We start from the raw sequence: 25,116 nt of genomic DNA, 5'->3' as shown, positions 1-25,116 counted from the left end.
TGCCATCATTGTCACTTGGATTATTGATATATTTTTAGCTTCTCGTATTTCATCCTCTTCATCCCACAAAATCTACAAAGTTACGTAATTCACCATTAGAATCCTTAAAAATTCTTTTTCATAATCTGAATTATCTGATTTCTTTAGAAGTTCTAAAATTTGACTTGAGATTTTCATGGCATTTAACAGTTATATTTAATAAATAAATCTTTTAAAAAATTTGTGAAAAATTTTGCCAAACCTCAATCAAAATTCACCTAGAAATCTTTAGAAGTACAATTAAAAGAAAAAGTAAGTAAAAATGTATAACTGTAGTAGAAATGGAATCATTTCATTAAATGATAGAAAGAATATTATGGTTTCTGGAGGTGTTGCCATTTATTATAGTGAATGCAACTTGCACATGAGCAAAAATGTGTCTGTAGGGGCACAGTAGGGTTGAAAGATGCAACTAAGTAGCCTGGTTAACTTATTAAGTGTAATAATATTTTTATCTAATTACACTCTTGCAAAAAAATCGAAGCACCATGAAGGAAGTGGTTGTTTTTGAAGAAATTGAATATGTGTATAGCTCATATACAGATAATAAAATGATTAAAAAATTAAAGTCATAGTACATGTTCGCAGCTCACAATCACCCATTGAGTGCTGAAATTAGAAGTGGGTCGAACTGCCCCTGGCGGCAATGCATGCTTGAATTCATCGAAGCAAGGAGTGGTAGAAGTTTCTAATGTCATCCTGAGACACATTCTTCCAGGCATTCATCAGTTGTCACTCCAGATCTGCAATATTTTGTGGTGCTTGAGTCTGGCGGCCTACCATGTCTCAAGCATGCTCGATTCATGAAAGGTCTGGTGACCTTGCTAGACAAGGAAGAGTATCAACCGCACAGAGGTATGCAAGCGATATGTGGCCTGGCATTATCTTGTTGGAAAATGGCAACAGGATGACGTGCCATGAAGGGTAATGCAACCAGCCGCAGGATGGTATCAACATATCGTTGAGATGTTAAAGATGTATGGAAGATGATTAAAGATGACCTGCTGTCATAAAAAATAGCACCCCACACCATCACACCAGGGGTTATGGCTGTATGCCTTTTCAAAACAAAAGCTGATTGGGACCACTGGCCCCGTCCTCTCCAGACACAAACATGGTAGTCATCTGCTTCAAGAGTGAAGCAAGATTCGTCGCTGAACACTATACGATGCCAGTCTGATAGCAGCCATGATGATCAACTGCAACAGCACTCCAGACGACTCTGTGTATGTTGCGAGGTCAGAGGCAAATATCTTAAAGGCCTCTGTGAGTGTAACCCTCTCAGACAAGACCAATGAGATGGTGGACCGTACCGTGGGAGGTATAGACTTGGCTGTAGTGCGTTGAATAGTTGACAATGATACCATTGGGACGGTTCGGCCTGGCAAACAATCATCCCATCTTGCCTTGCATTTATGATCCTTGGCCTCCCAGAGCCTTCATTTTGTCAGCAGTTTCCTTGTAGCAACCATTGCTGCCGACATCCTTGCACAGCAGTGTCTGTACGCTTCAGGTGGCAGCCTTTTGCTCAGTATGACCATCCAGCTTCATGCAACCCTACAATGCGACCACGTTCGAAGTCGTTTAGTTGTCTGTAAGGTCTTCAATATCATCATAATGGCATCTTTAGTTGCTTTATGGAATTATAATGGCAGCAACAACAAAAAAAAAAAAAAAAAAAAAATTGCCTCTGTTACTGGTTTTATACTATAAATTTTTAGCCTCTGTTACTGGTTTTATACTTTGTGAATTGTGCACTATGATTGCAATTCCTATTCATTTGCCTTGAAACTTTGATTATTTGACCATTGGGACGGTTCCATTGGACAGACCATTGGGATCGATCAAGATGTTTTTCCATACCAAATTTCCTCATGATCACAAAGTCCTTCTTAGTGCTTTGATTTTTTTACAAAAGAGTGTATATACGTACATTTACATGATTTTCTAATAGCATATTGACACTCTTATTTTAAGTCACAGGAAAAGTATTTCAGAAGGTATGATTGTTTGATTGTTCTTCAGTCTCTTGTTTGCTGGTATTTCATAAAATATGATTATTTCTGTTGTTTTCTGTAATGATTTTTATTTTTTATGCATGTTATGAAATTTAGATAAAGTTCATAAAAGAATAGATGTAGCTCTACAGTAACCATAACTGTGTTCTAATACCTAAATAAAATTTCCAGAAGATTATCCAAATGGTTCTTGGTTAGGAGATGAAAACAATCCAGAGGCTAGAGTACGTTGCCATATCTCACCTATGTAAGTACAGTGTATCTAATAAATTTTGTAATTGAATTCATACTTTGAGTTACTTTTGTATTTTATTATATATTATGTATTTCAAAACTTGCAATTACATTTTTACAGGGATCTTTTTCATATTAACACAACTTGTACAACAGCTGAAAAAATGGCTCTTACTCTGTTAGATCACCTGTTTGATAGAGAAACACAAGCTTGTTCTAATATATCTGGTATGGGAAAACATAGGAAGAAACAGCTAGATCCACTATTCATTTATGGTATTAGATGTAAGTGTGATTTGTACAATAAATTTATTTCAAATGTATACAGTACAAAGTCCGAAATCCGGACGTACATTATCCGGAATGATCTAAAATCCGGATCTCAAAACCACCAACAAAATTTTTCTCTTAGGCTTTACACATGCGCATTTCATTTCACTCTCTGTGTATAATAAAACATCTGGAGAGTCCCGATTCTTAATTTCACTAAATAAAATAAACACTAAATAAAATACTTTGTTATTGAAGAAACAATCGTTTTAGCATAAATTTGTACGATCAGTAATTTGGCTTCATTGCTGCGTATTTGCTTGGCATGCATCTCAAACCGAAACATTCCACATAGTTACATCGTTCATCTGATGGCAACCTGGCGAATCATTATTTATTATACTTTTCTTTCATCATCGCATGTTTATCAAAACATGACAACTTGAGTAATGAGTCATGTAGCGATGCCTAAACAATTTTTTTGTGTTAGTAACTGAATAATAACATAACCTTTTATCTTATGTTATTATTCAATTACACTTGGCAGTGATTACAGATTTAAGTTAAATGTGCTAAAAAATGTTGACGAGGAAAAATTTACCAAAAATTTCTTTCCATGTACTCAAAATAAATTTTGTTGATACTCATAGACCCAAAGATTACATTTAGGGTTATTTGAATTAAGAATAACTGATTTGTTATTCACATAAACCCAGAACCAGTGCCAGGGCTCATATGGCCGCGCCGAGTCCCAGAATTCAGGAACCACAAAAACTGCATCAGGCAGTAAGATATCTAGCGAAGACCCTCAATAAGGCTTAAGTATATGGGGGAATTTATTTCTGATAAGCCTTAAGCATGTGCAAGAAATAGTCATGAGTATTTATTTATCTGATAAGCCTTAAGCCTGTGCAACAAATAGACATAAGTATAATAAATAATTAAACTAATACAATTCAGGCTTTATTGTCTCGGTTCGCAATAGAGAAGCAAGATAAAATATATGGAACAACTTGTCATTAGTCGCCAAGCTCATGATGCAAGGATAGCCAAATTTGATGATGACAGCTGGTAATTTTAAAGTTTTTCGGACATCACAAAACAAAGGTGAAATTTTCCAATTAAAGGATTTTGTAAAGAAATGTGAAGAAGCAGTAATAAATGAAGATGACATAAAATAATTTTTTCATTGTGGTGACAACGCTTCTCAATCATCAGTCAATTAATCAATGGTGAAATCTGTAGTGTGGTTCTAAATCCAGAAAATACTACTACCGATAGTTAAGAAAGTGACAGAGAAGTTACTGAAAATGAGAAAATTTCGATTGAAAAGTTAGTCAGAATTCTCGAAACAGCAGTTACAGGACTTCAACAATGTAATTAAACACAAGAGATTATCTCTGTCTACAAAAGTAAAGCAGGGTTCGTACGGTCCTTAATTTTTTCAAAAATGATTTTTGGTCCTTAAAAGTCCTTAATTTTGGCCAAAATGAATAAACGGTCCTTAATTTTGCTCATTTGACATTTCTTATCATTTCTAATGATTGCCATTCTAAGTGTGAATTACGATTTCTCATGAATATGGAATTAAAATTACACGGCTCTTAACCAATCTGTTGGCAGATTTGCGTTGCAAACGATAAAAAAAAAAAACAATTAGCTACCCGAACGAAAGTATCGGTGTCTGATTGGCTATTCACCCAATCTTTCAAAACAGGTGTTATCCATAAATTTAGGCAGATTGTGACGAAAGCGTGAAGCTGGAAGTTCTTTAAGAGGCGAAAGTGGTGATGAAGGTGCTCGAGAAAAAAAAAGGGGTGGGATTCTGAAAATATTTGCCAAAATTAGAGCAATCCCAACTTGGAAGCCCACAACCCTTCCGACGCCAATAGGAACGAGATGCCTGGAAAGTGCATTTTCAATAAACTGTGGCTTCATCAAGCTGACTACAAAGACTGGATATTGATGTATGGCAATCCTTAAATGTGGTCTTTGTCTGAAACAAATTGAAATTTCTAGAATCAGAGAGTCAGCGCTGAAAATTCACATGAAAATTAAGTTTCGTTTTATCATTTCAATTTGTTTTTACACGATTTTGCTTAGCTCAATTTCTGTGTTTGTTTCAATTAAGCCATAAATTAATTTTTTATCACCTTCTGCGGAGTTTATTCTCTTTTGCACATACTATATGTATGGGATATCAGGATTATGAGTTTATTTCTGCAGCTTGTCTGTTATCGATTTCACGGGAAATCTGTTGGCTCCATTTCGACTTTAGGTCGCCAAGGGCAAATTCGGTAACGCTAGCCGAGAAAAAGTGAAGTTCGGAAATACGTTTTGAAGCTTTAATAGACAATTAAGTATTTGGTTTAAACCTATGTTGTTGATAGTAATGCATAATTTTTGCTAATGGCGATGCAATTATTAGTTGAAAATAACTAACTAATTGAAACTAATTTTCCTGAATGAACGAGACGCAAAATTAACTTTCATGAATTACTAAAGTTATTGGGTAGAAGTTTAACTGAAAATATACTTTCTGTATTATATATATATATATATATATTTATACAGTACAAAGTCCGAGGTCGGGACTTCGGCGATCCCAGATTTGAGATTTTTCCGGATATTAGATCATTTTAAATCTACTAAGATGGCATGTAGAAATTATAAAATTGAAAATATGAAATCATGATTTATGAAATAATGAAATATTTATGATTTAAAGGGTATCAAAATTTACAAAAGAAAAGAGCTTAATATTTATATGTTTACTTTATTAAACATTTCTTTCAATGTGAGTTGTTTGATTCGTTTTCTCTGCTAATACTTTAGACTAATACTATAGACATATAATTTCTTGTTCAGTTATTAAGTTCCATTGTTCAAGTTCTGTAATTGCTGTGTCGAGAATTCCGAATAACTTGTCAATTAAAATTTTTTCTCGTTCAGTAACCTCTCTGTTACTTTCTTCACTATCGGTAGCTGTATTTTCTGGATTTAGAACCATACTACAGATTTCGCCCTCCGTTAATTGATTGATGATTGGGCATTGTCATCGCAATGAAAAACTTCTGTTTAACTTCGCTAAATTCTGCCGCCTTTATGTGAATAACAAATCAGTTATTCTTAATTCAAATAGCACTAAATATAATCGTTTGTCCTAAGAGTATCATTAACAAAATCTATTTTTAGCATAAGGAAAAAAATTTCTGCTAAATCTCCCCTTGTCAACATTTTAGCGCATTAAACTTAAATCTGTAATCGGATAATACTCTATTATTTGGCGTCGCTGCATGATTCATCACTCAAATTGTCATCCGTTGATAAACATGCGGTGATGAAAGCAAAATACAATAAATAATGATTCGTGATTTCGGCATCAAGGATATAAAATATTAGTTTGGTGTAAAATTAACAAATGTTTCGGTTTGAGATTATGCCAAGCAGATACGTAGCTATGGAGTCAAGTTACTAATCACACAAATTTATGCTAAAATAATTATTTCTTCAATAATGAGATATTTTATTTAGCGCAAAACTGAGATTAAGAATCGGGATTTCCAGCATGTTTTTTTATGATGAGGAAAAAAATCTAATGCGCGTGCGTAGAGCACACCCCTTCCCTTCAAAAAAGCCCTAAAAAATTGGTTGGTGGTGGTTTTGAGGTCCGGATTTTAGATCATTCCAGATATTGGATGTCCGGATCTCGGACTTTGTACTGTATATATATATATATATATATATATATATATATATATATGAATTTAAACAAATTTAAATTCTTAACAAATACGTATAAAAGTAAAAAAGTAAAAAAGAAAATTTAAATTCTAAAAAAAGGAAAAAAGCCAAAATAATTTTAAAATATGCAAACATGTAAAAGATTTAATTCTCGAACTAATCTACAATATCATTTAAATTCAGAAGCATAAGCAAATCAAGTGCAAAATCTATCCATGAAAATAAATCTACTAATTTAATAAATTAAAATTAAACAATTTTTTTAAAAAATGCATATGTGAATGATCGTAGAGTAGGCAGGAGACAGACTTATCAAGGGGAAGTTGCCTCCAAACCTAACTCTCCAATCATTCAATTCGTGTTTCGTCATTCATGCAGGCAAGGGTAAAAGTCAAAACCAAAAGTAATTCTAATAAAGTGGTACCCTTAAAAATTAACATTTAAGTATTAACATTTAAGAATTAAAGTTCAAAAAGGAAAATACTAATTAAGTCTTTTGAGAATATTTGTAGAGAACTTATAATTGCAAAAGTCAATAATAAGGTCTTTGATAATATTGTGTCCTGTAAAATGCTGTTTTACAAATTTTATAAGTAATTTTAAGAAAGTGTTCTTACAAGTATACAACCAAGTAATTATATTTTTAGTGAAATTATCAGTAAGAAAGTAATTATTTATATTATCGTTTAACTTTTTTGTATATATATACATCTTTCAAAATATAACTTATCAGTATGGATTCACTCTTTTAAAATAATTCTACTTTAATTAAACTTAGGAGATAATATAATCAATTAATCAATATTGTTTAGGAAATAAATTATATATATATATAGTAAAAAATGTATATTTTCACTATTCAAGTATTCACTGTGACAAGTATTCCCATCTTGTCACATGAACAGGCCTCTGTGGAAAGGGGCTTCTCTGTAAATAAAGCAATTGAATTTGAAAACTTAAGTGACTCATCATACATTTTTCAACGCACAGTATTTGATTACATAAAATTTTCTGGAGGTGTTCTTAATATCGAAATTAATAAAGAAATGAGATCAGCAGCAGCTTCTGCAAGAAGTGGAGTTCGTTATTTAGAAGTTCAGTATTTAGAAGAACAAAAATCTTTAACTAAATCTGAAAATTCAAAGATGAAAAGAAATATTATTGAGGAAGAAATTGATTATATGAAGCAGAAGAAAAAATTTCTTCAAAGGGACATTAAAGATATTAATGAAGAAGTAGATGCTTTAGCAGATGAAGCTGAGACCAGCAGGAACATTGATTTGTTTATCAAAGCAAATGAACTTAGAAGAATAGTTAAAGAAAAGGAAATAGACATAAATAAATTAGATGTTAAAATAGCTGAAAAGATTTCAGATTTAAAAAAAGCACAAATGTTTTGTATCTTTTACTGTACAGTTTATTATTCTAGTATCTTTCAAAAAACCAAGGAAATAAATTGTATGTTTACAAATCAGTTCTTTTAATCTGCAAAATATTCTTACATTGTGGTTATAATAGTAGTTGACTGTGTTTAAATAAATATCAAATAAGTTAAATAATAATCATGTAAAATCTCTAAAATAGTGACTGTTATTAGTGTAAAATATACTTATACATGTTTTTTAAGGAATTATGTTTCTAATTTAATGTTATCTACTTCATAACTTGTAGGGAGTTAGTTTAATTTTCAAAATTGTTTTATGGTAAGTATTAAATTGAATTTAATTAATAGTGCATAATACTCACTTCTGTTAGTTAGAAACAAGCATGAAGTGAAATTACAAGCATTAAGTCGGTTTGTATGGATAATTGCTTTATTCTATTCATTTTTTTGTTTGCTGATAGGTCCTTAATTTTTTCTTTGATGGTCCTTAAAAGTCCTTAATTTTCATGTAAGGAAATGTGTACGAACCCTGTAAAGGGAAAGTATTAGCACAAAAAATGAAGTAACTTAAAACAACTTACATTGAAAGGAATGTTTAATAAGATAAACAAATAAATAGTAAGTTTTTTTTTTTTTTTTTTTTTTTTTTTTTTTTTTTGTAAATTTTGATATCCTTTAGATCATAAATACTTTATTATTTCATAAATCATGATTTCATATTTTTAATTTTATAATTTCTACATGCCATCTTACTAGATTTAAACTGATGATCTAATATTCGGAAAAATCCCGAATCCGGAATCGCCGAAGTCCCTATGATTCCGGATTTCAGTCTTTGTACTGTATTAAATATCCTGAACGTACAAGTTGAAAATCAAGGATGTGGGTTCAACTCCCCATGGTAAACTTGGCAATATATGTGTTGTCTCTTCTCCTTTTCAGCAAATATAATATCTGTTGCATCAGTGTCACACCCTAGGCTGTGTTGCTGGTGACAAGAACCAAATAACAGATGAATTAGACCAAATTTCCAATGAATGCATAACCAGCAAGTGTTTGCTGTTGAATTTACAATATACACTGCTGTCATTAAAATTGTAACACCATGAAGGAAAACAAATACAAAACAGATATTTATTGGGAATGGGCAATTCGCTTTATGCTGCGTCAAGTCTCTGCAACACTTCATTAACTGTATTAGCAGGAGAGGGGTGGCAGGACAGTCTCTCAGCAACCCATGACCAGATGTTTTCAGTGGGCGACAGATTTAGAGATCATTCAGCCAGGGCAGCAGTCGAATACCCTGCGTATTGAGGAATGTGTGGACACGAGTGCAACATATGATCTTACGTTATCTTGTTAGAAGATGGCATTTGGCAGACTTTGAAGATAGGACACAGCAACTGGACTTACGATGTCAGAAATGTACTGATCTTTATTTAAATTGTCATTGATCTGAACTAGAGATGTGCATGCTGTGTTCCCAATGGCTGTCCAAACCATCACACCAGGTGTAAAGCCCCTATGTCAATACGAAATGCAAGCAGGTGACATGCGATCACCTCAGAGCCTCCAGGCATGTGTACGGCCATCAAGATACTGCACACAGAAGCAGGACTTGTCTGAAAAGATGACATTGTACTACTCCTGTATCCAGCCTTGTCATTCGGTGCACTAGAGTTGGCGTCTGTCTCTATGCTGTATTGTCAAGGGTTGCCATGCTGATAGTCCACGCTGCTGCAAATTTCGACGCACCATATGAGCGAATACTGGGACTGGGCATGCTGCAAACATGCCCATTTCTTGACTAATGATCTGTGATGTGGTTGTATGGTTTTGCAGAGCTGACCTCACAACATGTGTGTCCTCCTGAACATTAGTCAGGAGAAGGTGTTGAGATCCTGCATGCTATTCAGTATGACCTTCAGCAAACCATTGCTTGCGTATTCGCATGACAGTGGTTGGATGTCAAGCAGTGCAATGGGCGATATTACGAAACGATAGTCCACATTCTCGATAGGCAACAATTCTGCCTCTATCAAATTCCGACATTTGAGAATAAGCTTTTCTTATTATTATTGGAGGCATAACATGATATTCTGAGCAAACTCCGGCCTTACAAAGTTCTTTCCGAATGAGAAATCCATTACACAACCTTTCGTTTATGCAGTGCTTCATACGCCGTTTCTCCCTACTGCATTGTCTAAATGAGTTGAAATGCTAATCATTTGCATATCCCAACCTCTTCTTCCTTTCATGTGATTTTGACATTTGTCAGATCATTTCTTCCTGGTGTTGCAATTTTATTGGCCAGCAGTATATATTAAATATGTAAAGTCTTGCATCATAATTAAATTTAGTTTAAATTATGTGTAATTAATTATGACTTAAACATTTCCTTAATTTTTATAAAATAAATAGATTTTCTGCCTATTTGTTTATTCATAAGCTATTTCATTTGCTCACAGGTTGAAATAAAATATAATTTCTTTAAAAACTCATCGTTCTATTTCTGCTTCATAGGTTGCATTGCTATCCAAAGTAAAAGCAAAGAAGTTCCATAATGTAAGCAAAAATGAATTGAATTAGAACAAATCTGGGCTTGATATGCTTATAAGTTAAAATAAAATGTAAGATTCTATGAATTTTTTTATTTGCACTGTATTGCAACAGAAGTTCCACAAGGAAAAAATTGAATTAGAGTAAAGCTAGAAATTCATACAGTATTTTCTCACCTTTACAAATAAATTAATTTTTAACTGAGGAAGTTCAGAAAATAACAGCATAAAGATTGTAAATTATTAATTAAAATTTTGCTTCTAGATTGTTTTGCCATGGCTAAGTTATCACTAACTAATTCATAGAATCGTGGTTGGTATTGAACAGAAGAATTCAGATAAATTTTAGTATTTTCTAAAAAATTTAACTTTGATTTTTGAAAATGAAATTGTTAGTCTGAGATTTTAAAATGGTAGTTCACAACGCATTGTTTGAGAATTATTCGCTTTGGAAATTATACATGTAAAAATTGGTAACTTTGATTTCATTAAGTCAATGTAATTTAAAAAGGAAATCAGTTAAGAAAGTAAAAGTAGCATTTTTATTACTGAAACAGGATTAAAATCCTTAAACTCCTCTAAATGGCTTACTGTATTTTTGTTTCCCTTTGTATTTAGTATTTTTATTATTATAATGAAATGGTTTTTACAGCAGTGTAGGTGACATATGTTTCATGTGATTTGTATCAGTCAGAGTCTTGAAAGTTTTGTGACTTCATCAAGAGTGATAGGAGGGATGTATTTAAATTCCCCCAGCTTTCCTCTAAGCACTCACTGGAGAATGATTTGTTAAATTATATACATGTAGTTCTTCAGATATCCTCAGAGATCATAATCATATGAATTTAACCTGGGAGAATATAACGACCATTTGATTCAATAGTCATAGTTTCTTTTCTTTCTAGTTTTAAAATGTTTATCATTTGATATTGATGTAGCCATTTGCTTCTTTGATTCTCTTTTCTTTTTCCTTAATTAACTGTAATTTACCTTTCCTCTGCAGTTTATGAGTATATTTGTTTATTTTGACTCTAAGTAAACTCCTTTAACATGGAATGGGAACATGGATTTTTGTTTAGTTTAGAATTCAGTGCATCATTCTGAGAGTCAGAGTGTATGCTGTGTAGTTGTGTAACTGTGTAGAATATACAGTGGTGGCCAAAATTGTGGACACTTTTGGAAATTTTTATGTTTTTGAACTTTGTATGCTTATAGAAAATGTTACGTTTCGCAAAATGCAAACTTGTATATATCGTTTTAAAGAGAATTCATTACTGCATTCAATACAAAACACAAAATTCAATTATTTGCAATACCAAAAAAAAAAAGTTATATGTACTTTGATATAAATAAAAAACACAGTTATAAAGTGGTTTGTAATGTCTAGCTTTCCTGGCCAATCACTGTTCTTGTTCTGAGAACCAATCAAATGTTAGTAACTGCCAGGAGAAGCTGACATCATGTTTACACTTGAAACAATTCACTATTTTGCTTTGTTCTGTAGAAGGAGGACCTGTTTCTTATACACTGCAATTACAAGTACGAATTTTTGTAAAAATTTTTAATATTTAGTCAAGAAGCAATGACATCAAATAAAGAAGTAGATTGGACACCTAGAAAGAGATATATTATTATTGTGTTACGAGAAAGTGGTTTCCTATGCTGAAATTGCAAGACAGGTGGGTGATTCAGTGACTACATCTGGAGTCCGAAAGTTTTGTTTACAATATCAAGAGACAAATTCAAAAGAAGGAAAAGGCCGAAAAAGGTGCACGACATCTATTGATGACATAATAAAAAGACTATGTCTCCAAGATAGAAAAATGTCATCAGCAGCCATCAGAAGTGATCTGAATGATGCTGGTGTTTCTATCAGTTCAAGAACAATCAGAAAAAGATTAACAGATGTTGGACTGAGAGGTAGAATTCCAGGAAAAATGCCTTATCTTAATTTTCAGCAACGAAAAAAAAAAAGACTACAGTGGGCAAAGGAACATATTAACTGGACAGATGATCAGTGGTCACAAGTTATATGGAGTGATGAAACTAAGATATCATTATTCGGTAGTGATGGGCGAAAATATGTAAGACGTAGAATAGGAGAAGAGCTACATCCTGACTGCATTCAAGCAACTGTGAAGAACTCAGTGTTATGATTTGGTCATGCATGTCAGCAGATGGTATTGGTCGCCTTCGTGTCATCGATGGGACACTGAATGCCAGAAAATACATTGACACTATTCTAGAACCAAAACTTCTACCTTCCATCAGAGATCTCTTTCCCAACAATGCTTCGTTTATTTTTCAGAAAGATTCTGCTCCTTGCCACACGGCCAAAATATCGAAAGAGTGCTTTCATACAAAGAGCATTAAATTGTTGTCATGGCCAGGAAACAGTCCTGACCTCAATCCTATCAAAAATTTGAGGCACCGTTTGAAAACTCTTGTCCGAATGAGGCGCCCATCAAATAAAAGGGAACTAATTGAGGCTATAATTGTTTCCTGGCATCATGTGATAACGAAAAAAGGGCTTAAAACTCTTGTCAGCTCAATGAAACGTCGATGTGAAGCTGTAATAAAAAATAAAGGGTACCCTACTAAGTACTGATAACTCACTGCAATCATCACTATCTAATGTGTATATCGATAACTATTATCGTTTAACTTTTTTTGTATTGCAAATAATTGAATTTTGTGTTTTGTATTGAATTCAGTAATAAATTCTCTTTAAAATGATATATACAAGTTTGCAATTTGTGAAACGTAACGTTTTCTATAAGCATACAAAGTTCAAATACATAAAAATTTCCAAAAGTGTCCACAATTTTGACCACCACTGTATTTTATTCTATGAAAATAATAAACTTTGTGGTATGAAATTGTAAAGCTTGTATTATAAATAAAGTGAAAAGATTCAGGTAGAATTCTATAAATTGCTTGTGACATGAATAAATGGAGCAAAATAACTATGCCAACTGAGAATGTTATTTTCTGCCATATTGTCTTTTCATTAACTATTTGTATAATTTGTAATATTTTAGTATTATTGAAAAACTTTAAACAGGTCACCTCAGCTTTCATTTTGGCATATCAGAACAGGATTGGAATAAAATAAAGCAAAATATAGATTCCAAGTGTCGAACAGCATTTCGTAAAAAAATGAAAGGATTACCTTTACAACCAAAGGTTGGTATAACTATTCTGGTCCTTTATCATAATGTTCTTATTGCAATATTTATTCATAATATTACTCTTGTAGCTCAGAAGACATAATTAGATCTTTATAGCCATTTTTAATGTGAAGTCTAAACTTTGCAGCAATTCTCTAACATAAATAAAAATGTGAAGAGAGAAAATCTGATAAAAATATGCAAATTCATGAAATTTTTTAAAGACATCATTTGATTGCTTGATTCAAACATAATTAACCCTTTAGATGCCACATAGTATTTGGTATTTGGGTAGAAAAACAAAGAGCATTAATGTGCTTATGTCATCTAAAAGATTAATGGCCATATTTATAGACTAGATCCTGCTTAATACATTTTGCTGCTATAAATATTTATTGTATACTATTCAATTCACCATCTTAGAACTAAAATTCTTATTTCTTAAGTAAATGGGAGAGCATGTAGAGAAGTGTCTATTATTATGATTAAATTTTATGTTACTAGTTTTGCTCTTTGGTTTTCTTCCATTTGCAACTGACATACTTTTGGCATCTGTGAAAGGGAAGCCAAACATATGCTGAGACCTGATGATAGCAGCATCTGGTGACCAAACCATTTGTGTGTGTGTTTAGCACATCTAGTTTTGTATTTACAATTAAAAAACTCCACAAAATTGCATGGTAAGTGCTAAAAGTATCTGCTTTTTAATTTTTTAATCTCTAAGGCATCAAATTAACAGAGACTATAGCAAACATGAAGTTGCAGACTTTTTTGATCAAATATCAGGATATTCTGTCTTAACAAATATATGAAATGATCAAAAACTGCATAGTAAAAATCATTTTCCAAACTATAGAAGCAGTTATCCAAGAAAATATCTTAGAAAGTGTTATTTTAAGCAAAGGTAAGTTTGAAACTATTTAATTATTTCATGCTAAATATAATCAAGTGTCTTAACTTCAGAGGGAAAATGAAATTTGATATTCAAATTTTTATTACACTAAAAATATGAAACGTTGATTTGAAGAGTCCGTAAGCACATAATTAAATTTCCCATTAACAAATTTAATTCAGAGGCATTTGTCCATAATTTTGAGAAGTGTTCACATTGTTGATTCACATGATATCTGGGAAGAAATTTGCCATAAGTCAAGAATATTTTAAAACTCTCGTAAAAAGAATGCAATAAGATAAACAACAATCAAAATATCTACATATAATTAATGACATACGAAAAAATAAATCTGAAGATATTTATATAAAAGAATCAAATATTGTATATAAATATGCAAATTCATGAAATTTTTTAAAGACATCATTTGATTGCTTGATTCAGACATAATTAACCCTTTAGATGCCACATAGTATTTGGTACTTGGGTAGAAACAAAGAGCATTAATGTGCTTATGTTATAAAAAAATCAGATAAAAAATATTTATTTTTATATATTAATAAAAAGAAATATATTAAAGCAAATGCATACTCTTTTATAAGCTATTGAATTAATCTGTTGAAACAGCTGGTCTGCATATGCTTTTGTTTCTGCAATCTTTTTATAATTTTTAGCATGTTGGGCAAAATTTCTGTGGTTTAAAATAAATATAGTACTTCTCTGACTTACATAAGTTTATTTTTTTGGGGGGGGCGGTGTTGTTTGTTTCGTAGTTTTTCCTCCCACCACCCACCATGCAAATCATTTTGCTGTCACTGGGTCTGTGGCCCTTAGCCAACGGGACACTTAACCGACACCAGTTAGCCGGCAGTACATTTAGCCAACATGGACACTTAGCCTACAGAACATTTAGCCGACACAGGCAGTTAGCCGACAAGGACACTTAGCCGACACAGAAAGTTAGCCGTCAGGACATTTAGCTACGGGACACTTAACTATCAAGACATTTAGTCAACAGGTTACTAAGCCAACAGTGATGTTTAACTGACACATACCCAAAAATTATTTAAACTATCAATTACAAAATTTCTCGACTACTCCATAAGTTCAATATTTAAGTCATTTTTTTCACCTATCAGTAAAATTCATTTTTCGATTCTTAAAAATCTCATGTGTGCTGTTAATTATTGTATTAATTTAGCATTGTTTGATATGTATCGTGCTGTTTGGTGTACATTGGCCAAATTGAAAAAGCACTGAAATTTCTCGTCAGGGAATATGAATTAAATTTCGAAAGGAAAAAAGAATTTTTTTAGCTGAGTACGGCGGTCACTTAATTACATTTTAATATGATCTTCAAAAATTATCTGTAAAGCTAAACCAAAAACGAGAAAGAGAAAGAATGAATATTAGTATATTCTAAATATAATAGTGTGAAAAACAAACTTATAACAAAAAATTTCTTTTTTCAGTGTCATAAATCCACATTATTTAGAATATTTATAATTTTCTGTATGTGTGAAAGTTCTTTTTAATCCCCCAACATTATAAAAAATATTGGTTCTAAAATTTTATTAGAAGTAAAATCCTGTTTATCTGAACTAATTTTATTTTAGAAATTTTAGATAACACATTATCGAGCTGTTTTTCATAAAAAAATTGTCTATTTTTGTTGGCATCAGTTATGATAATGTGTAGGATATTTTTAAGTAAATAAGTTTCCTGTATCTCCATTCAAGATATTTATTTTTATTTAAATCTTAACATATACAATGTGCATCTTTAAAAATATTGCGTGCGTACGGGTTCGTTACGAAATGAATGCACAAGTCCGATGAAAAATGAACAAAAATTTATTATTATCACAACAAATATGCTTACATTTCCTCAAATTATCATGTAGTATTACAATATCTCACAGTAGTTATCTTTTAACTACTCAAACGTTCAATAGAACTTAACTCAAAAAAGCTGAAGAAAGCTAATCCGCGAATTCGCTACAATCAACAAGAGCAGTTTTCTAAACAAAACTCTTAAAACAACAACAAGCTAACTAAAATCACTGACTAACTACGAATTGAGAAGTTTTCCTCCTTTTTATAAGATTTTTAAATTGCGCGTGAGAACTTTCTCGAAATCAAAAAGAGATATTTATTAAATGTTAAATGCAAGCGCTCTTGTATTTTCAATTTTCTGGCTTAGCTTTCCTTTAATATTCATTACGTGTTGCACTGCGCGGGAAATAAAACCATTTAATTTATAATTGAACTAACATTAGCTTTTTAAATACCAAATTCATAACAATATAAAGAATCAGATTTTTAGTGCAAAATGTACTCTAAATGTCACATGGAAGAAATTAGATAAATATGTTATGAAAGTTAATATACAATAGTTTTAAAGATATGGATATTTAGTGAAAAAAGAACTTAAATCTCATATCCTTGTAGATTAATGTTATACGCAGTTATAGGATAGCAAAATATATTTAAGATATAATGCAGTTTTTAAAAAATTATTCATTGAAATATTTGATGTTTTTATTTTCAAGAAACTATTTTAGTATACAGAAAATTTTATTCGACCAAATCCATCACTGAATGTAAGCTCTTAATACGAATCTGCTAGGTAACTATTTCAGAGTCCACTATTTTTACACACAGCATAATAATATGTATGCATGTTTGTTTTATGAAATACGTATTTATCTTTAGTTAATTAGACAACAAAAAAAAGTTGAATTTTTACATTATTATTATTTTCTTCTATAAACTATTATTCAAAAATACTAAGCTACATTTAAATGTTATATTTTACAGATGATCCATCCAGAATATGCAGATTTCCAAATATTGCAAGCAACACCAGAACAAGTGGCAGAAATCCAACAGACTCATCAAATTAAGTTTCTAAGCACTGGAGAGCTATTAGCTACTCCTTTACCTACAAAGTTAACTTCTAGTCAAGACATGGCTTTCCTTACGGATGATTCAGAAATGAGTGGGACTTAAAAATTCTTGTACCATAACATATATATGTATTCATTCCATTTGTACAATACATCAGTAATAAATCTCATATTTGATACAGTATGGATTTTAGAAAATATTACAAATGTACAAAGTTTTATTGAGTGCTATAAGAAGCATTGAGCTAAAACAGGCTTACTTTTGTAATTTCATCATGGATGACAAACTGTTTCTCGAAATCTCTGTATCTGGTGAAAAGTAAAGCTAGTTTATCTCTATAACACAATCTAAAACTAATAACACAATCTCGAACAGGTTTGGCTTTGCTCTACGGTATATATCCATGAATAAAAAATAGCTCTCAATTTTATGGTTTGTTTTTTGCCTTAAAACCTAATTATTTAAAGTTGAGGGCCACCTTACATTAACTATTGATGATTAAATTTTATTTTTATACTATTCATAAAACAGTTTGTTCAAACATTTAATTCTCTGGCTTACAACCCCTTTAACAAGGAAGTCACAAAGAAGTCCTTTGTTTGTTTTTTTAAATTCTTTTTTAGATGATTATAATAGCTTCAAACCCTGGCTTTTAACAATAGCCACAGACATGGGATAGTGGTTAATAACACTGACTGCAGTACTGAAGAACGTGCATTTGCATCTCAGATAGGGCATTGATGTTTGTAAGCATATAGTGTCTGTGTGGCAAAGGAGCACTCAAAATACACAGTGAGATGAAATCCTCTCAAGGTGTTAATGGTTGACCCTCAGACCACCTCCAGGATGTTCTTCCAAGGAATTCCAAATTGTAACAGAAGCTTAGCAGTTAGCAAATTGATAACTAACTTCCCTACATGGATTCACAGGTGTCACCCTTGCTTCAACCTGCACCTGCTTTTAATAATAACACAACAGAACCCACTATTTCAAATTTTTATTGTCACCACAAATAAATGCATAAAAATTCAACATATGGTTTCAAAATTCTTTTTGCATTAAATTTGCATCTCATTTAATTTCTCAGTGTTTGCATTTTCAGCATCTATTGCTGCATCATCATCAGGATGTTGGTGCAATGAAACAAGTAAGTAAAACAACATGTATCTGAATTGACAGAGATGCAAATTAAAATTTAAAAATAGTTTTAGAAAAACATTAAAAGTATTCTATGACTTTATCAGTCACAACTCCTACATGTTGAAGCAAGGAGTACAAAAAATTGAAAAATTGAAGCATTAAAAACACAAAGAAATTTAAAAAGATTGCAAAATAATAAAGAAATTTACAAAAATATTTTTAGTAGATCTAAGTCCAAAAACAAAACATGCAAAAATAATAATTCAGACCTCGAAAACAAAAGCAAATGCAAAATTTTAATGTAACATTTGAAAAAACAAAACCATATGCAAATTTTGATAATGTACAGGCTGGGGGTAGGGGGCAAAATAGCATAAATCATAAGCAAGCAATAACGCTTGGACTGAGTTCAAAAACATGTAAAACAGAAGTAATCCAATCTATGAAAAAATAATGAAAATTTTGATCTTAAAAAAGTAAAATAAAAAAAGTTTCAGATTTCATATTACACCCAAAGGGGCATTTTTCTAACATTTTGTGTTACCTTTATTTATTAAATATGTTCTTTGCACTTAAGCAATTAAACAGCAATATCACAAAATATTTAAAAGAGCATATCTTCAGAATTTCTGATACACAATCTCGCAAGCTGGAGATATTTTTTTTTTTTTTTTCTGTACAGTGTTGCCCGCTTTGAAATCGTCAAGTTTCTTAAAAAAAATAATGAAACAAATTCCAAATTTAAACTTCCGGATGCCCATATTCAAATGGTGGCATACGTTATTCAAAATTTGATGGATATAGGTACCAATGTTTTATCACAATGCGAAAAACATGCATACAATTATGCAGATTCTTCATTATTTAATTTCTTTAAATATATTACAGGACTCTAATATTTGGTGGCAACAATTTAAAAAGTGATTTGTTGTTTATAGTGAATCAACGCAAAATGTCAAAACAAAATTAATAGCCCTTCTTGCTAAATTGCTCCTTTGGGTCAAAAATAGAGGTTCTGTAGCACATGAGCAATAAAATTTTAGAAATGAAAAAATATATTTGCTTGTATATTAGCAAGGCCAAAATGTGTTAAGTAATGAATTTAGATAAACAATGAATTTTAAATTGATTTAACAAGAAAAAAACGTCTGCTGTAATATAAAATAAGTAGTTATAAAAAGGAAAAAAGCATCAAATTACCTGTATTAGAAATAAGTTCAAGTGAAGTTAATTCGCTTCAGTTCATCATATAGAATAAAATTATTGTGATTAGGTTAACAAATGGACTAATTTGTAGTGTTAAGTAACAAAATAATTAAAATATTTTAAAACTGAGATGCATAGTGAAAAAAGTTTTATAAAAATAATAAATTTTTTTGGTAAAAGTAGAAAAATAAAACAAATATTTCTGTGTGTGTGAATAATAAATAATTATATTGATAGTGAGGGTAATGTAAAGTAAACTGTGAGGATAGTTGTGAGCAAATTTTGAGAATTTGAAACAATTGCTATAAATTATAGGTAACCTAAAAGAGAATAAATGCAGAAAAGAAATTGCATGCCTTAATGAAGTGGTACAGGTTACAGATGGCAGCTGAATTGTTACATCCCATAGGAATGGAATATTGTTCGTTTGTAGAAAGATTTTATTTTGATGTTAAGAAAAGTGTGATAAGATTGGTAAGAGTTGTGTTTATTGAAACGAATTAAGTTTTTAATACTGGGAAATTGGTGATAAAGTTTAATTAAGCTGTTGTAAATTTCATTAAGTGGCAAAGTAGTGTACAAGTTCTCAAAATCGTAGCAGTTAATATTGTGAATTTGTTGTTTGTTAAATTTTAATGACTTTCTGATTATTGTTGATAATCAAGTTGTTATGTATTTCAATATTAGTTTATTTCTGGACCTCAGTACAAACTTTTTTGAGGATTTTGGTCAAATTAATATTGTTATGGATTATGTACACGTAAATAACTTTAGTGAAATTATATGTGAAGTTGAAGTAGGCTTTTTTTTGGGGGGGGATATAATGTAACATGAAATGCTTGAAAGAGAGACAATGCTGTGCCATAAAAATAAGATTACATAGTAAAATCGACCAAAGTCGCCAAACTTGGTGATATTTTGGTCCGATCCCTGTATTACTGTAATTGGCATTATGATTGAATAAATGTAATTGATCCCTATACATAACTGCAACTGTATGTGGCCCTCATATCCCTTCCATTAATTTCAAGAAATGGACAGTACTAGAGATTCTCAGTGACCGGGAAATCTGTATAAACTATATAAGACCAGAGAAAGAATCAGTTTCTCAGTTGTTACTTGAGAGCTGAATTTGGGGTATTGAGATATCCGAGTGAGCTTTGCCTCTTAGGTACACTTTGCATTGCATTATATTTAACATTCATAGTAGTTTGAAGCGTAACTACTGATTGTACTCTGTGATGCTGAGAAGAACTGTATGATTATTTTTGTGGAAATTTCCAGAACTGTGTTTCTTTTGGTAAAATAAATTTTATCAAGGTATCGGTTCTGTGTGCATTCAATCTTTTACAAACCTATATGCACACAACAATATCGATTTTTTTTAACTATTTATTTCATTATCAATAAAACTAGATTGGATTTTATCAATTTTGGAAGTGCATACGAACTAAAGAATTTATTATAGGGTACTTTACAGAAAATTTTGAAACATTCTAACTCTATTAATAAGCAAGGTTTCTTGACTTTTAGAGATCTGATAGGTAGTTTTATTAAGTTTATTGCTAGTAATATTTTGATAGAACTTCTTACTAGTAATACAAAAATTGTTGCAAGTTTTGTAATAATAATAAATTGAGTTTAAAGCTCATCAGTACTTCTCAAGTTCCTTATGGTTACAATTAATGCTATTAATATTATTGAAGTTTAATAATATTTTTAATGTCATTGTATTGCAAACATGATGTTTAAATTCTTCAAAGGAGTTGAGTGGATAGCTGGCGGCAATAATAAATCAATCAAGGTTGTATTAATCTTTTTATGACAAATATTGTTACTAGTATTGTAGTTAATTCTGAATTTTGCACCAAATTTCACGAGTTCCTTGATTTGTTGGTTTTTAATAATATTAAGATCTCTGGTAATAATGTGCTTATATTTCTGGTTAATGTATTTTGTTATTGTTGCTGCATTTTAAGCAGATTTTGATGCTAGTTACTAATTGGGAACAGATTTTTTTTTTTTTTTTTTTTAAGTAATCCATTAAGTTAGGATGTATGAAATCGGTTAATCATTGTATAAACCGGATGTATAAAATCAGTTTTATAGAAGTTCATATTGTAAGTTTTATTTTTAGGCATTCTGTATTTAATGAAATCTTTAGCCAGAGCAGTGCAAATTTTATAGTCAGAGGAGTTGCTATTTAAAAAATTCTCTAATGCTTCTTTAGCCTGGAGGAGTTGACTGATAAAGACATGATTTGCTTTTATTGTTTTTCTAAGACTGTTTTAAACTTCAGTTTGTCTTTGTTGGTTCACAGGGTTTGTAGCGGTCCTTATAAGTCCTTATATTTGAAAATAAAATATAAAGGCCCTTATAGGTGCTTACTTTTTCTTTAAAGCCTTTATTTTTTTGCTTTTAGTGCTTTTTTTTTTTTTTAATGAACGCGCAGTTTTTCCCTGTACCAAAGCCGAAATTAAATAAACAACTTTTCTTCCTAATATGGAATGTCAGATGATGGAAATAACTTTTCCCCTTTTCTCTGCATTAACATAACCTTTGGTGTGCACGGAGAGTACAGACAGGTGCCCGTCGTTCTGTTGATCAAAGAATTGCGAAAGCAGGAGAAAAATTCCAATACATTCGGCATTCTTTTCCTCCCACCCAAATATTACACACGTTTGAATTTCTATCAAATTCTATGCTTATATTATGAGCATATGTATGAATGTTTATAATAACATAGTTGCAGTAACTGCTGAAGTATAGTAAACTTCCAAAAATGGTTGTGTTTTAACACAGATTAGCTTATTAATTAATAATATTCGGAACAGCTTAAATAAAGGGAAAGTAATTGAATAGTCAAAATAATTTCATTTTTTTGGCCAACACATTATACAGTACGAAGGTTGGGAGGTTCTTCCCTTTCTCCGCAAAATCTCGAAAATTAAAACTGTTACAGTTCGCTGCAAAACAAACAACGGACCTTTTTTTTTTTTTTTTTTTTTTTTTTTTTTTTTTGTGTGTGTGTCACTTTCCAATAGGATAGGACTAAAAGTTCTGCGGTCTACCAACCCAAGCGAAGAATGATTCTATTCCGGAAATTTAACGCAGTCTGTTGAAAATTAGAATGAAAAACACCCCAGATTGGTAAGTCTTTCTTTTCCTTTATTTAGTTCTTTATTCTCCCAATACTGACAGCTGTTGAATCCGATTGCATAATATCATGTAGGGAAGAATTACGGCGCACGTATTGTGCAATAACGTTTGCGATATTGTGCAGAGATAAATAATTTTGATGTTTGGTCCGAAATTTGTTTATGAACACTTAAAAGAGTTTTACTGTGAAGCAGAATATTATTCTGTTCGGTTGGTTTGTTTTTATTTGATGCACATATCGAAATGTAAAAAGCATTTATTTAGCGGAAAAATCCAAAGAACGGCTGCACTCTATCCCCCCTCCGCTCCTTTTTTCAAATTATGCTCGACTGTCCGAATATTCGCCAATTTTCAAGTATGCGGGTAGTTAAGCTTTTATTGTTAAAGGATGACTGCATGAAGGAAATTTCTGTCTTCCGATTTCAGAAATGTTCCTCTTTTTTACTTAAATTACTTTGCTTTCAATATCTGTTAAGGGAAAACTGATATACGATGAAAATTTAGAAAATGTTCAGAATTTAGATTTAAATTAGTTAAATATCAACATGAGTGGAAAAATAAATTGTATTTATTATTAAGTTCCAAGTGAATAGAATAAATATGCCTTATTATTATTTATTTCCTCTATTTTGAACTGAAATTTCATCATTAAATCTTGTAGTATAGTTTAGTTCTGCATAGTTTTTTTTTTCTCTCATTGTAAACTAGTTCTGTAAATTGAACTGTTATTTAAAATTTTAAAAAAAAGTAATTATTTTCCATGGTTGAGGTAATGCTTATTCTCTCTTAATAAATACTGCATTTCTCATATTTTAAATTACGAGTCTAATTTTTTATTTAAATTATGCAGTTGTGTATAATGTAATTAGACAGGTGCTTATTTTTTTTTTCTTAAAATGTGCTTGAAAAGTGCTTATAGGTGCTTATTTTTTAACTGAAATGTGGCTATGAACCCAGGACGGTTATTCTACGCTACGAGAGTCGACAGCAAGTTGTGGGCCGCCAGATGTCGCTGATAGTAAAAACCAGGTCTGCTCGATATCCTATATTCTCTGAGTACAGAAGTTGTCCAAAGCGCATGAAAAAGTGTTGCCGCGTCGTCAATCAGGGTGGTGCAGTTGACGTACTAAGTAGACAATGGCTTTGTATGTGTTTTCGCTGCTGATTTTTTCATATTTAAACGAAGAATACGGTCGTAGATCTCTGAATCGGTGGCGAATTTATAGAAAATATATTGATGCTTTTGCTCTGCCAAAAGATGTTTTCATTGCGTATTTCAGATTGCCAAAATTTATAGTTATTTTGATTCACGATGAACTGAGAGAGTATTTGGAGCCACATTCAGAAAACAAGAATGCAATTTCTACTGAAAGAAAAGTTATACTATTCCAGAAATTATAGATATAAATAGTAATTGTATGATTTAAAAATGAGAAGAGAATAAGTTTATCAAGCACATAAACCTTCTTCATTTAATACAAATATAGAGTTGCGATAAGCTTCTACTCGATTTATGTACAGCAAGAATTACGTTTACTTTAAAATCTAACAGTTGAATACCTCTAAGGGATTCTAATAATTCCTCTAAATAATTCTAAGGGAAACTGGCTCGTATACAAGTTACACATGTGGAAAGCCATGAAAACAAATAATACTGTGAACACAGAAAGAAATGTCGTTCATTATTACGCGAAATTCACACTACTGTAAAATAAAAAAATTTTTAAAAAATTATAGAACTATAAAATAGCTTTATAATATCTTTTTCAGTAGCTGTACTACTACTAGTGTGATACTTTCAAAAATAAGTTTTAGCCCAGAGGGGCTATTAATTTCGTTTTGCCATTTTGTGACGTTTCACTTTTCAAATCGTTGCCACCAAGTATTATCGCACTCTATTATATTTAAAGAAATTAAATAATGAGGAATCTGCAGAATGTATGAACGTTTCTCGCACTGTGATAAAACAATGCTACCTAGAGCCATGAAATTCTGAATAACGTAATCCTCCATCCTAATATAGGCATCTGGAGGCCCAAATTTGGAACTGAGAATTTGTTTTATTATGTATTTCATATTTTGTAAAGCATTTATGAGTTTTTGATTAAGAAACCCAACGATTTCAAAGCGAGCAACGGCAACATTGTACAGAAAAAAACATTTTCATCTCTAGCGCGGGAGATTACGTATCGGAAATTCTAAAGATATGCTTTTTTTAAATTATATGATATTGCTGTTGAATTGAATTTTATGGTTTAAGTGCGAAAAACGTGATATTTAATAAACAAAGATAATACGCAAAACGTTAAATAATGGCCCTTTGGAAGTAATATAAAATCTGAAGGCTTTCAGATTTATTTATTTATTTATTATTATTTTTTGTGTGTGTGTGT

The 25,116-nt window shown here is 31.3% G+C and overlaps 1 protein-coding gene across 1 annotated transcript in view; it reads left to right on the top strand.

Annotated features, from left to right (window-relative positions):
• LOC118197905 (protein BANP-like) overlaps positions 1–17,401 on the top strand; it is a 29,518-nt gene extending 12,117 nt beyond the window's left edge. The window contains exons 3-6 of the mRNA XM_085819292.1: positions 2,229–2,304; positions 2,413–2,576; positions 13,312–13,433; positions 17,129–17,401. Coding sequence (XP_085675418.1) covers positions 2,229–2,304; positions 2,413–2,576; positions 13,312–13,433; positions 17,129–17,320 — 554 coding nt within the window. The 3' untranslated portion in view covers positions 17,321–17,401. The remainder of the gene's footprint in view (positions 1–2,228; positions 2,305–2,412; positions 2,577–13,311; positions 13,434–17,128) is intronic.
• The last annotated feature ends 7,715 nt before the right edge of the window (positions 17,402–25,116 follow it).

Source organism: Stegodyphus dumicola, chromosome 6, assembly GCF_044657685.1.
Source record: "Stegodyphus dumicola isolate Sdum_Otavi_A_Nest chromosome 6, ASM4465768v1".
Taxonomy (NCBI): domain Eukaryota; kingdom Metazoa; phylum Arthropoda; class Arachnida; order Araneae; family Eresidae; genus Stegodyphus; species Stegodyphus dumicola.
This window is presented reverse-complemented; position numbering and strand designations above follow the sequence as displayed.